Below are 15,418 nucleotides of genomic sequence, written 5' to 3'. Positions count from 1 at the left end.
TTCTTTGCACTGTGTCCTGGGTTCCCAGCTTGTTTGTTTCCTTCCTCCGGGCTGCCAGCCCAGGGAATTCAATCCAGTATTCCAAATCATCCAATATCCGATTTTGCATCTAAGAGGCAATCCCTTCTGAGCGGGCTGCAGAGATGACACTGACTCTGCATCCACTTGTATCCATAATTAAGAGCTCTGATCATTAATGTCATTTACTTAATCAGGGCTACTAAAAAGGAGCGTGCAAATCCAAGCCAGAATCAGCTAGGAGGGAGTTGGGAATTCCCAGGTGTCTTCCTACCAACCAGAAAGGTTTCTTGTATTTCTACAGTTTGCCCTGATACTTCACCGCCCCCCGCAATGGATCTGGTGCTATGGTTGAATGATTCATCAGCAGCACTAACCAGCCCATCCCTTGGATACCCCCACATTAGCCTGGGACACAGACGCTGGTCTCTAAGGGCAGTCTTTTCCACAGTGGCTCTCCTGCAGACAGCCCGCTTAGGCACCCTGAGGAAACACCCAGCCCTGCAAAGCTGGGGAAAGGTCAGGACAGACCACGTGGCCCTGCCAGTCTCCCCACCTTTCCTCTGCAAGCTCTGCTATTCCTATCTGTGCCTGTGAGTCATGCGGCACCCTCACAACCCTCTGCAATGCTGAAGGGAGCTCATTTTCTGAGCCTTGAAGCCTTGTTTGAAAGACCAAGGTGTGGAGGCAGCCAGGAAAGAAGTTTCAAATCTTAAGTGAAAAAGTAATATTGGATTCAATTTTATGGAAACAGGGGTGCCCACCAGGACAACTGGAGAGTCAGGTCTGGGAATGGAGACGGTGGTGATGCCCAGTGCTGTGACTCCATGCCACGGCCACTGTGCTTTGCTTCTCTGGCTCTGCCCTCCACGCTGGAATCACCACTCTGGATGTGTGAGCCCAGTTTAAGAACAGACAAGGAGTTCCCGTCGTGGCACAGTGGTTAACGAACCTGACTAGGAACCATGAGGTTGTGGGTTCGATCCTTGCCCTTGCTCAGTGGGTTAACGATCCGGCGTTGCCGTGAGCTGTGGTGTAGGTTGCAGACGTGGCTCGGATCCAGCATTGCTGTGGCTCTGGCGTAGGCTGGTGGCTACAGCTCCGATTCAACCCCTAGCCTGGGAACCTCCATATGCCGCCAGAGCAGTCCAAGAAAATGGCAAAAAGACAAAAAAAAAAAAAAAAAAAAAGAACAGACAGAAGTGCACATGGGTGTGATCTGAGCAAAAGAGAGAAAGCCATTCCAGGATCAACCCTCACTCTAGCCCTATGGTCACCCTGCATCCGATGCCTGAAACACCACCATTCTTTTTCATTTTTTTTTTCTGTTTAAATAAAAAGATCCCTGGGCTGAGAAGGTCACTAAACCGCATTATGGATTCACATACCTCAGTGTGCATGAGTTTATCAGAGCCTTTCCCGAGAGTGGATTCGGAAAGCAAAGAGGACAGAAGGCACGAGTGGGAATGGGGTTGGGGGGGGAGCGAATTAAAGGGGGAGTTGAGGGTGTACTAAAAATTCATCTTTTTTAAAAATTGTGGTAAAATACACTAACATTAAATTTTCCATCTTAACCATTTTAAAGTGTACAGCTCAGTGGCATGAAGTACTTTCACATCACCAGCACTCATCTCCAGAACTTTTTCATCTTCCCAAACTGAAACTCTGCCCCATTAGACACTAACTTCCCATCCTCCTTCCCCAGCCCCTGGAACCCACCTTCCTACTTTCTGTCCTGTGAATCTGACTCCTCTAAGGACCATATATAAGTGGAATCATACAGTATTTGTCCCTTGCATCTAGCTTATTTCCCTTTGCCTAATGTCCTCAATGTTCATCTGTGTTGCAACAGGTGTCAGAACTGCCCTCCTTTATTTTTATTTTATTGCATTTTATTTTTATTAAAGTATAGTTGACATGCAACGCAGTGCCAATTTCTGCTGTACACCAAAGTGACCTAGTCATACATATATAAATATTGCTTTTCTTATATTATCTTCCACAGGGATATAGTTTCCTGTACTGTACAGTAGGACCTCATTGCTTATCCATTCTAATAGTTTGCATCTACCAACCCCAAACTCCCCATCCACCCCACTCCACCCCCCTCACCTTTGGCAACCAACCACAAGTCTGTTCTCTATGTCTTCGAGTTTGTTTCTGTTTTGTAGATAGGTTCATTTGTGCCATATTTTAGATTGCACATATAAGTGATACCATATGGTATTTGCCTTTCTCTTTCAGACTTATTTCATTTAGTATGTTATCTCTAGTTGCATCCATGTTGCTGTGAATGGGGTTATTTTGCTCTTTTTTATGACTGAGTAATAGTCCATTGTATATTTGTACCACATCTTCTTAATCCATTCATCATTCGATGGACATTTATGTTCTTTCCATGTCTTGGCTATTGTGAACAGTGCTGTAATGAACACAGGGGTGCAGAAATGCCTTCCTTTTGAGGCTAGTAGTCCATTGCATGTATACACTGCATTTTGCTTCTCTGTCCATCTGTAGATGGACAATTGGGTTTCGTTCACCTTTAGGCTATTGTGAATAAAGCCGCTATGAACATGAGTGGACAAATATCTCTTCTCAACCCAGCTTTTAATTCATAGGGGTATATTTCCAGAAGTGAAATTGCTGGATTATGTGGTAATTCTATTTTTAATTTTTTAAAAATCTACCATCCTGTTTTCAGTAGTGGCTGCACCATTTTACATTCCCACAAACAGTGCACAGGGCTCCAAATCCTCTACATCCTCTCCACCACTTCTTATTTCCTGAAGAGCATATATTTTTTAAAATGGCCAAACAGGAAGGCAGGAAAATAAGTGTGAAATCAAGAAAGCTCAAATTTTTATAGTAAATTGTTGAACTCTGTTATTCTTTGAAATATCCGTTGGTAAAGCTGTGAAATTAGCAACTCCAAACCACCAATCAATCAGATATTTACTGAGCACCTATTATGTGTCCTATTATACATAGGTGCTGGGAATCCAGTGATGAACATGATGGCAAAGACCTCTGCTACCTGGGAGCTGAGATTCTTGCAGAGGAGACAGACAGACACAGGAGGCACAGACACATAAATGAAGACGTAATCGACCAAGTGATAAGACATGCAAGAAGATAAAAACTCAGTGAACCCTATGTTCACAACAGCACTATCCATAATAACTAAGACATGGAAGAAACCTATGTGTTCATTAGCAGATGAATGGATAAAGAAGATGTCATTTTATATATATAAAATATTCTATAATATTCCACTATGTATAAAATATAATATACATACTCAGCCATAAAAAAGAATGATATAATACCATTTGCAGCAACATGGATCAATGTAGAAATTATTATACTAAGTGAAGTCAGACAGAGAAAGACAATACCATGGGCTATCACTTATATGTGGAATCTAAAATATGACATAAATGAACTAAGAAACAGACTCACAGACAGAGAAAACAGATTGTGGTTGCCAGGAGGAGGAGGTGTGGGAGGGAAGGATTGGGAGTTTGGAATTAGCAGATGCAACCTAGTATACGTAGGATGGATAAACAACAAGGCCCTACTGTAGAGCACAGGGAACTCTATTCAATGTCCTGGGATCAACCATAATGGAAAATAATTATTTTATTATTTATTAATTTATTTGTGCTTTTTAAGGCCGCACCCACAGCATATAGAAGTTTCCAAGTTAGGGGTCGAATGGGAGCTGCAGCTGCCGGCCTACACCACAGCCACAGCAATGTGGGATCAGAGATGCATCTGCAACCTACACCACAGCTCATGGGCAATGCTGGATCCTTAACCCACTGAGCAAGACCAGGCATTGAACCCGCATCTTCATGGATCCCATTTGGGATCATTAACTGCTGATCCATGAAAGGAACTCCCGAAAAGAATTATTTTTAAAAAGCCGGGTAAGGCTGCATAGTTAAAAGGAGGAGCAAAGGAGAGATAGAACACAGAGTGTTCTATCAGGGAAGCTCTGACTGCGGAGATAACTCTTAGGCTGATACACGAATAGCAAGAAGCTTATGGCTATTTCAACAGGAGAGAGTAGAGATCTAAGCAGAGAAGGTTATTGCACGCTGAGATGATGACCTTGGTGGTCTGAGAAGAAAAAGCAGGTCAGAGTGGACAGAACTTCAGGAATCAAAGGTGAAGAGGCAGGTGACAAAGGTTAAACAAGACAGCAGCCTTGGGGAGGAGTTACATTCTTATTTCAGGGAGACATTGGAAGATTTACTCAGAGGAGCAACATTGTCTGGTTTGTATCAAAAGATCATTCTAGATCCTGCCGGACAATGACAGTAAGAGGTCAAGAAGGGAGGTAGGCAGGATGACTCAGCATACAGGCAAGATGAAACAGCAGCCTGTGTTGGGGGGACACAGTGGAGATAGGAAGGGCTGAGTCTGGGAGCTGCTGGCGAGTGAGATGTAGGAGAGAGGAAAGGAGAACCCAGGACAGCTCTGAGCAGCCAGGGGGATGACCAGTCTCTGGGATGAGAAAAACTGGGAGAGCCAATGGTTTGGGAGAGCAGACATAGGAAGTTTTGTTCTGGCCACGTTGTGAAGGTTGTGACCAAATCGGCTTCTAAGTGGGAAGACCCAGTAGACAGAAAAAGAGACCCTTCCTGTGAGCTTTGTGTAGTGGTCACATGATGAAACCAAGAGGCATGACCAGGTTTCAGAGGCATGACCCAGCCACCCTCACACTGGGTGGAGGTCAATGAGTCCTCCCCTCCCTACCTTCCCCAGGGGCCCCACCCTGACACCCCACCTCCCAGTGGCATATTAATGGTAGTGGTTGGTTACCTTGTTGCGCTGCTGGGCCCTTGTAGGAAGGCCTGCATAATGGGATCTCAGGCGATGCTCTCTTTGGGCAGCATCCTTCAGTGCATTTTCCTACAACAAAAGAAAAGGGTATCATGAGCTGGCATCCCAACTTCTGGAGACGTGGAGCATGGTGGTTAACGGTTCTGATTTGAAATTAGACCCAGGTTGGGTGAGATTCTGCAATTCACAAGTGTAGGAGTGTTGGACCTATTTCCTTCTTCTTTCCCAGCCATGAGTTTCCTACTCTATAAAACAGGAGGCATGATACTTTACGATGATGTTACAAGCATATAATAAAATAATATATACAAAGCCCATGTCCGGAAGATAAATCACCTCTGATCCATGGTGTGCTGACCTGCATTACACGTTTCTGTCCTAAAGATGTAACAGAATTGCTGTCCAATTGGAGTTGTTAAATCAAGCTTTGACCCACCCCTTTCCTCACTAACACTGTTCCAAACAACTGCCAAAATAAACAATAGGGAACATTTTTAAAGGTTGTCTTGCTCAAAAGCAAGATAAAAATCTATGAGGGTTACAGATGGCTGGAACACATGCGGTGAGTGGAACTCCTGGGACCCCCTAGATTCTAAGTCCATAGACGGGCAGAAAGACGAGAGTTCAATTTTTTCAGGCTACAGGAAACTGGAAGTATGTCACTTGTAGTTAGAGATGAAGGTCACTGCCTGACCCAAGGCTGAGGTCTAATCTCCAGCCCTGAAAAAGACTGCCCAGAACTCTAGCTCAGATAAGGTACTGCCCTTGAGAAGTGGAGGGTACAGACCCAGTGAGTCAGAGATATCACCTGAGCAGAAACTCTGAGCTACCATTAATATAAACCAATTCAAGACCAGGAGCATCCATGGGATGGTATAGAATCACAAGGAAGTAAGACAAGGGTTGTTGAGGGGGGACAGAAAGACTGGGGGTAAAGATCTCCCATTAAAGATAAGTCTGAAAATAGAAATTCCAACAACACAGAAAACTCACACTACTAAAGAGAATTAACAATATTGGGAACCAGGTTGAAGCTGACTCCAGAAGAAACAAAAATAATGAAGGGACCTGAAAATAAGTTCAGTAAGTTGAGGATCCTCGCAAAGATAAAGCAAGGAATGACATCTCTTCAAAAAGTACAAGGAGGAAGCAATAGGAAAAATTGGTGGCCCACAGCAGAAGGCGATGGCAATGGCCATCAGCAGTCAGGACTGCAGTTTCCTTGTTTGCTTGATTCTTCAAATATGTTCTCTGTTCACTTCCTAAATGATTTACTTCTTGGGAGAACCCACATCTTGAACCAATCTGTGACGCTCCCCTGTAATACCTTGAGGGCTCTGAATTTAGGCTCACTCACACTCACCACAGGAAAGCGGTGAGAATCCCATGATTTCAAACACCTCCCACAAGGAGAAAAGCTCCTCCTGGCTGTCTTCAGGTCTCGTATTTCATTTAACCCCCCTTCCCCTCTGCCACAGTCATTGCGACCTCCTCCTCTCTATGGCATCTCCTGGGTTTCCATGGTGATGAAACACAAGGAAGTAACCATATCCACACACCTCACCTGTGGGGTTTGGTTCTGGGGAACAAGGATCCCCAACCTATGGGAAAGTGCTTCCTTCCTCTGAGATACCTCATCATCCTCTTTCTTAAGTCAAGTGATTACAACATAGTCCCCTGCAGGCTTCTTGAGGGACTGGAGACATTCTGAGTTATCCCACCTGGGATAACCACAGGCAATTACAAGGGATGGGTGCACTTAAATAAACATCTGACTCCTGACCTTGGATGTTTTGTTGACCCAAGGTGAATTAAGCAGACCAGGTCTCAGGGAATGACAGGAGAAACTTTAAATTTACCTAGTTCTGAGGTTGAACTGGGTAATACAATACATCTCTACACTCTTTAAAGTTGGTGGATATAAAAGCACCTACCCAAGCAGGAGGATTAAATGAGATGGTTCGTAGACCACCAAGCACTTCTCTGCACACGTGGCTCAAGCTGGGGTCCCCTTCCCTACTGAAGGCACCATTGTCACTGTCCACACCTTCCACGCTCTTCCACAACCACCCACTCAGTTTCTGATACCACCTTCCTCTGCATCTCCCTTAGAAGGGTGGAATGCAAGAAGAGAATCATGGAGAGACACAGGGCTGGCTCTTTCATTTGGTTTTCCAGTGGTTGTAGAAAAGCTACAGTCATCTATTTTATTTACATTCCGTCTCAGTGATTCAAGGTCAGCTGCTTAACCTGCTGAAATCAATCTTCCCAAGAACAAAAGCTCAGGATCTAAACCCAGTCCAGGAAGCACCAATCCAGGGTATCACCAGGCAAAGGAGGAGAGAGGTGGCCATCTTTTCCCCAAATCGGTCCAAGCGTGAATCTGCACTTGGGGGTACTGCTTACTGTACTGGTCCCCCCACCACGAGAAGCTAGGAGCAGAACAACAAACTCATGTCCAACCAAATACCTCTTCATCCCACACAAACTCCTTAGCGGAGGGCAAAGACCCTCACAGAGTGATGCTGAAAAAACAGCATCCAGAGACCAAGACATCCAGGTTATGGCCCAAAGAAGAGTGAAGATGCCATTTGAACTACATGGACTATGTGATTTATTCACCAAATTCTAGCATCTCATTTATTCAGACTTGCTGTTTACCCCTGAAAAAGCCCAGAGCTGGGCATAGAGCAGAGGGTACCTGTGGTCTCACCCTCAATGCTGCAGTGACTGCAGACATCACCACAGGAGTAACAAGACACAGATGTTCCTCGGCTGTGCATGACCCTGCCTGGCTTAGGGGAAAATTCAGAAAATGCCTACTTCTCATGCTTGGGGTCCTAGTAAGATGCTGAGAAGCAGAACACTTACCCTGGAAGCTTTCATTGTGGACACCGTGCGGGACCAGAGCTGCCTGCCCAGGAAAGCTGTCAGTGCTCCAATTAAATCCAGCCCTTCTGAATTCATCCGCACCACCAAAGAAGGGCCACCAAGCAAGAGACAGACCACCTTACGTTCCAGTCGCATGCTTGAGACCAGAATGCCCCCCAGAGATGTGGGATTTCAGTTGCAACACGACAAAATGAGACTAGCCAACAGGCGCGGGTGCACCAGCTATGACAATTCACAGGAGGAGGAGGAGGAGGAGGGTGGGGTGGACTTAATATACTCCGACACTCCTGCTGAGTTTTCCACAGCCTGGGGTAAGGCGGCTGGCCCCACCAGTGCCCAGACCACAGGTGTGCACACACACATACCCCTGCTATGGTGTGATCTATGCTCCACTAGCTTCCCCTGGGCTGGGGGTTTGACACGTTGACTACTGACCACATCTGAGTGCCCAGGAATCGAATCTGACAGCACACCCACCGCCTGGAGATGCAGAGCCAGTGACTCATGCATTACCAGGACTGTGATAACAAAGAACTTTCCAAACACCAGCTGCATGAAGTCACCCTCTAAGCTCAGATTTCTTGACCTGAAATAATGATGGTGAAGAGAGGAGCACCAGCCTCTGTGTATCTATTTGCTGCCTTGGAAATGGCACAGCTTTCCTACCCTTGGGAGATGCCTAGCTTCCCCCATGGGAGAGATTGAGTTTTTGATCCTTTATGTTTAAAGCCATCCAAGTAAGAGAGTTTAGGATTCACCAGACACTGGATGCATAATGAGAGGGTCTACCCTGTGCGAACCAAAACACGCAATTTATTGACTCTAGTTGTCTGCAACCACAGACAGAAAAGGGCATGGTCCTTATTTGCACTTTGTAGATGAACATTTGGAGGTTAGGACCAGCTCCCAACAGGCTGATCAGAGTTCTGGCATCTGAGAAAGATTTCTGGGACCCCTGAAACTTCCCTCAAAGAGCAGCTATAGGAAGTGCCGGTTGGAGAGTTTTTAATCCATTACTATCCAGTAATACATTAAGGCAGAATAGCTTTATCTGATTTTCTCTCTCCCATCTAGCAAAATTATGGGCAAAAGGTCAACTCTGATGAAGACAAGGGAAGAAAAAAAGGGCTGAGGCAGTAGTTGCAAAGTGGCCTGGCTCCAGGGAACAGCAGGTAATATAAAGGGGTAGATGGGACAGATGTAAGAGCATTCTAGAAGAATAAGAATGCAGCCAATGGCAAGGCTCATGCCCCAGCTAAAGAGGGCAGCTGCAACCTGGCTCCAACCAGTTGGTGCCACCTAGTAACCAACACTGACACACTTCTAGGTTCTTAGGAGCTGGAACTCTGGGTTTCTACCTGAAATATCCCTGGTTTTAGTTATTAATTCAAATTAAAAACACACACCATGTATTCCCTCCCATGATAAACATGTCTACAGGTTGAGTTGGCTTAAAACTGGAGCACTTTGTAAAAGAAGTCTGTCCTCATAAGAGCACAGGTATTATGGGGTGTGTGTGGGGGGGGGTGCAGGCTGTGTGAATGCCCTGTGTGCAGGGAACTAGAAGGGGGGATGAGGGGTTACCAAGATAAATTTAACCATTTCAACCTGATTCTGCCTTGGTTATCGGCTATGGACTGAACTGTGTTCTCCAGAATTCATATGTTGAAGCCCTGAAGCAATGACTGAATTTGGAGATGGGACCTTTAGGGAGGAGACTGGGGTTAAGGTTAAATGAGGTCATAAGGGTGGGGCCCTAATCCAATAGGACCAGTGTCCTTATAAGAATAGAACCTGAGTGCTCTCTTTCTCTCTCTGCAGGTGTGCAGAGGAAAGGCCACATGAGGACTTGGTGAGAAGGTGGCCGCCTATAAGCCAGGAAGAGAGGCCTCACCAGACACAAACCCTGCCAGCGACTTTGGCTTCCAGCCTCCAGAACTGAGAAAAAAGTTCCTGTTGTTTAAGCCGCCCAGTCTGTGGCATTTTGCTGCAGCATCCTGAGCTAATACATTACCCCTGTTTAAAATGTCAAGACGTTCCAGTTTCTGTCAAGTGTCCTAAGAGCAGCCCAAGTGCTTGTCTGAGAGCAACTGGGTCCTATCCCTTCCCCATCAGGATCTCTAGTTAAATCCACATTTTCATGTGGTTGGATGGGCAGTTTCCCAGTGGAAACTATCTCCTGAGAAAAGGAAGGCACCCTCTTCTGTGACTTGTCAATTCTACTCAACAGAGGTCCTCTGAGTGTAGATATGGCAGGTACTGGGCTCGCTGGACATCCTGGAACCAGCAGGTAAAGAACACCTCTGTCCCCAAGCTGTATGGATGTGGTGGCCAAGGAAACAGGCCATGTGGTGCAGGGTGACAGGTCTTATGATGGCAGAAATGCAGGTTGTTAGGGAAGAAACTAGAGGCATTCTTGGTCACCTTTGAGACCAGTCTGGTCTCAGAGAGGACCCACCCAGCACAAACACAGATGTAAACTCCTTCTAGAACCCTGCAGGGCCCTGGTTCAGGATCTGCATCAGCTATACCACCCTGGACCCTAAAATATCCAGGTTCCTGCAAAGCTTGGCCGACTAGAGAAACACTTCCCCACGATGGTGGTCCACAGAGTAAAAGGGGCTTCTTGGTGGACTCCAAGGGCAGGAAGGGCATCTCAGTGGGCCACTCCCGGCTCAGAGATGATGGCTCTTCCTCAGATCAAGGAAGACATTACTTCACTTGTCTGACCTCTGTTGCATGAATGCAGCCGACCCCTGTGTGAACAGGTTAGCACTTCCTAGCACATCCATGGCCCAAACTCTTGCTTTCCTTTGCCTTCCAGGGGGGTTGTATTCAAGATGCCCTCCAACTGAGCCCAGTTAGGTTGGAGGTGGGTCACTATGTGATGCTTCCTCGTGGGGAGACCAGCAAGATGCAAAGACACCAAGTTGCAAAGTCGAGGGAAGGCAGGAAGGGCAGGGAACTGCAGGCAGTTGGGTTCTTGCTGGCCAAGGCAGGCAATGGGGATGGATAGGCTTGGAGAGGCAAGCAGGGCAAGGTCATGGTAGGGGGAGGGGGGCTTATAGGTACAGTAAAGGAGTTTTTATTTTATTTAGAATGAACTGCAAGAGCCATACAAGAGTTCTAAGATAATAGCATGATCATATTTGTATGTAAGAAATACCATCCTGAAGTTTAAGCAATTGAAGAGAAGCAAGGCTGAAACAAAAGAGATCAGTTTGCCACCATTTGGGGGAAAGGTGACAGTGGCCTGCGCTGAGGGCATAGCAGCAGAGAAATAGGGATTTGGGAAATATTAAAGAAGATGAGATAACAGGGCTCAGTGATTGGTCACAGAAGGAGGCATAGGATTCTGGGGGCTAGAGATGTTGGCCAAGGAAAGCGGGGTTGAGGGCAGAAGCACGGATGTAAGTGATGGGAATGTTGGGTTTCGTTGGGGTGGTGAGTCCGAGATGCTGGCATGACCCAGTGGGGGTTCAGTAGACAGTTTGCTCTGTGGCCCCTGGTTTAGGAGAGAGACCTGGACTTCAATCCATGTTTGCGAGTCATGTTTGAAAAGATGTCACTGAGTCGTGTGAGTGAATGTGACCCGCCAGTCAGACTAAAGGGAGGCCTTAGGACAGAGCTGAGAGAAACTCAGATGCTAAAATGGGCAGAAGAGTCTCCTGCAAAGGGTTGGGCAGGAGTGATGGGAAACCAGGTATGTGACGTCCTAGATGCTGAGGAAGCACACACTTGAGGTCAACAGCATCAAAGGCTGCCCAGAAACCAAGCCAGAGGAGGACCATAACATGTCTAGTGGGTGCAGTGTAGAAGACATCTCCCTTGACCTTCAAGACAAGTGCTGAGGAAGAGGTCCAGAAACCGAGAGGCAATAGTTCTTAGAAAAACATTGGATTGAACAGGAGGAGGGAGGCAAGGTTGAGCCTCTGAGGGACACAGGTGACCATAGGAATGTGGAAACACAGGCTGTGCAAGCAGCAGTGGGAGGTAAAGTAAACCAGTGAATCCACCTTCCTGCTACAGGTAAGGGGATGTTGGTGGGTGATGGAAACAGGGATCCTCAAGGGAAATCCAGTTAAGGCAGAAGGTAGTAATGCTCAGGAGAGCGGCAGAATATAGACACAGGCATGCTGGGAAGCAGTGAGGGGCCAGAGAGAAGCACAAAGCACTTTGGGGGTAAGACCATGTGGGGGAGATGTATCCACATTCAATTACACCAAAGCAACAATGCAAGGAGCTTCTACTCTGAGCCAGGAGCTAATTTCCTTGCTTTCTCCTTTTTCTTTTTCAAAATTCATTCAGTTCTCATGATATCTCTATGGACACTACTTTTCCTACTTGGTGTACAAGGAAATTAAAGCACCAGAAGTAACCTGAACAAGTAGCCTCCATGTGGGAAGTGGAAGGAGCAGGGTTGGAGCCCAGGTGGAGTGCTTCAGGATCACCAGAACACACTGCTCTCTACACTCCCATCGTCCCTAACTCTTTCTGAAGAGCAAGGTCTTGCAGCTTTCCTGGTACTGAGAGCAGCCAGCAGACTCAAAAACGCTCCCTGTTGGGAAGGCTAGGAGTTTTGGGAGGGCTGGAACAGCATATCTCATTCTTGGAGCTACAAAGTTTTCCAGGAGAGGTGTCTATGAAAAAAATTGGCATTTTCCCCCCATGAAATCTAAAAAGAATGAATATAAGCATATTCTGTGCCTCCTTACCACTCGGGTCACACCCACGACATAGGGAAGTTCCCAGGCTAGGGGTCCAATCAGAGCTGCAGCTACCAGCCTATACCACAGTCATAGCAATGTGGGATCAGAGCCATGTCTTCGACCTACACCACAGCCCACAGCAACACCAGATCACTAAAATAGTGAGGGAGGCCAGAAATCAAACATGCATCCTCATGGATCCTAGTTGAATTAGTTTCCACTGAGCCACAACAGGAACTCCTCAAGACTGAATTTCAATGTCTGCATTTGTGTGTGTTCATGTGCGTGTGCATGTGTGTGTGAATGCACTGGCTTGAAGAATAACTGTCTTGACTGCCCCAAGATAATGAAAAGATAACAAAGGCTAACATAAATGGTCCTTTCATGCAAAGTGAAAGCCAAATGACTTCACGTGTGCTTAAGAATCAAAGACTTTGCAGGAATTTGGAGGAGATCAGCAGTAGGGACGTTGAATCAACTTTCAAGCAACTGTCATCTTACAAAGGAAAATTCAGTTTAAGTCATTATCTGACACATTAAATTACAGTAAGTTTGATTTTTGAACTTTGAAATCAATCAACTTCATTCATTTGTTCATTCACTTTGGCGTTATGGTTTAGAAAAGCCATAAAAATTTTATAAACCAGTTTTATCACTGGACACATGTAATTACATTATGAATTATAAATATATCATCATATTGTGATCAAATATAATAAAGATTATGTTGGTATGATATGCAAGTCTAGTAGAATTATACTGTGTAAGAATGATGCAATGATCAATTATAATAACATATAATAAACATAATTAAAGTGAACACTGGGGTGTGCTTGATAATATTCTTCTTTCCAAAAAGTCTTCCTAAGTGGTTCTAGAATAAAGACATGGGCAGGGAAGATGGAGTAGAAGAAAGGAAGAAAAGGAGAGGAAAGGGGTACTGGGAGTGCTTGGGATGGGAGAGCTGGAAGGAAAGGGGGAGGAGATAAAAATAGATTGGGATGAGCATGCTTGGCTCCTATCCAGGGTCCTGAGACCCACTCCTGTCCGTTGTGGTTCAGGCCCCGGACAGCTAAGACATTGAATGATAGGGAGAAACATTGAGACTCAGAGGACCTGGGTTTGCGACTTAATTCTAACATTTACCAAGGGTGATTCTGGCCAAATTCATTAACCCTCTGAGCATTCCCAGCAATTTAAACGAGATAATACTTACAAGTACACTTTTCAATCTGTAAAGGACAAGTTGAGAATGTGAAAGATTGTTACACACAAGGGACTTATATGAAAGAACTGTCTCTGTTTCTTTAATGCTCTGGGGTTTGGGGCAGGGGGCAACAAAGCCAAATTTCTAAGTACCCTTCTGCATTTAGAAAAATCTATAAATGCATACTTGTTTCCATGATGACAGATACACAAGAGTCCTGACCTATTTGATATTCAGGCACTGTCCACCTGCCAATAATGTAATTATGGAGAAGCACATTGTGCTATTTAAAAGCTATTTTTCTAATATAGGTTAAAGAGAAGCTGAAATGGAAAAATATGACACACTAAGCAGGTTCTAATATAAGTTCATGACCCAGAGGAATGCTTGTATTTTAAAGAAGGCATCTCTCAGTGATTGTATTTCATCAATTTACATGTACCTACAATGTGTGTTCTGTCCTACTCGTGGTTAAAAATAAGCACAGTAAAATCTACCCTTGCTTCCCATTGGTCACTATCATCAGAACACAGGCTGCCCCTAAGGGGACCTCTTCTGTACCCCAAACAGTGGGACTGGACCTAAGAGAACTTCGACATGGGATTGATGAGGGTAGGGGAGCAAGGTGAGGGGAAGAGAGGACAGCTCAGATGTAGAAAGATTTGAACTCTCATACATTGCTGGTGGGGACATAAAATAGTGCAGCTGCTGTGGAAAAGAGTTGGATGGTTCTTCATAAAAGATAAACAGAATTATCATATGACCCAGTAATCCCACTCCTAGATATATACCCCAAAGACTTGAAAGCAGGTGTTCAAACACTTTTACATAAATGTTCACAGCAGTACTATTCACAATGGCCAAAAGGTGGAAACAACCCAGATAGATGTTCATTAGCTGATGAACACATAAACAAATTATGATTTATCTATGCAATGGCATATCATTCAGCCATAAAGACTAATGAAGCTAAAATCTATACATATATGTGTAACTGGGTCACCATGCTGTACAGTAGAAAGTTGACAGAACCATATAAACCAGCTACAATGGAAAAAATAAAAATCATTACATATAAAAAATCATTATATATATTAAAAAAAGACTAGTGAAGCAGTTTCCTGATGGCTCAGGGGTTAAGAATCTGGTGTTGTCACTGCTGTGGCAAAGGTTCAATCCACATACCACAGGCATGGCCAAAAAAAAGAAGTGATGCACACACACACACACACACACACACACACACACATTACAATGTGAATAAACCTTGAAAACATCATGCTAAGTGAAAGAAGCCAGTCATGAAAGGTCACATACTGTATATATTTGATATAAAATAAAAAATAGGTAAATTCATGGGGACAGAAAGCACATCGGAGGCTTCCAGCGACTGGGTGGAGGGGAGTGGGAAGGGACTGGTAAATGGGTGTGGGTGTTCCCTTTGGGTGTTGGAAATGCTTTAGAGCTAGGCAGAGGCAATGGTTGTACAACATTGTAAATGTGCTTGGATGCCACTGAATTGTTCACTATAAATGTGTTCATTTTACATTGTATGAATTTTACCTCAGTTTCAAACTAAGTCGTCACCAATCCCTCTAGCAATAGAGCCTGAAGTGCTATGAGCAAAGAGAGGCAAACATATTCCCCAACCATGTCTCCATGAGCTTCTCCTGAGTTGAGAGCCACTTTGGACAACTGATCCCCCAGATGCAACAACACTGTCTCTGGTCCTCAGCCAAGAAGA

The 15,418-nt window shown here is 45.1% G+C and overlaps 1 protein-coding gene across 21 annotated transcripts in view; it reads right to left on the bottom strand.

Annotated features, from left to right (window-relative positions):
- The window catches only part of RIMBP2 (RIMS binding protein 2), a 339,454-nt gene that overhangs the window by 109,021 nt on the left and 215,015 nt on the right, over nt 1–15,418 (bottom strand). For all 21 annotated transcript variants that reach the window (XR_014825816.1, XM_084993473.1, XM_084993468.1 and 18 more), the window contains one exon: nt 4,846–4,935. Coding sequence is in view for 4 of the 21 variants with exons in the window: in XM_084993473.1 (XP_084849599.1) it covers nt 4,846–4,935 (90 nt within the window). In the remaining 17 variants the exon portion in view is untranslated. The remainder of the gene's footprint in view (nt 1–4,845; nt 4,936–15,418) is intronic.

This window comes from Sus scrofa, chromosome 14, assembly GCF_054392235.1.
Source record: "Sus scrofa isolate SSC_HxYL_T2T_F1_AM1 chromosome 14, Sscrofa_HxYL_maternal_Yorkshire_Landrace_v2.0, whole genome shotgun sequence".
Classification (NCBI taxonomy): domain Eukaryota; kingdom Metazoa; phylum Chordata; class Mammalia; order Artiodactyla; family Suidae; genus Sus; species Sus scrofa.
This window is presented reverse-complemented; position numbering and strand designations above follow the sequence as displayed.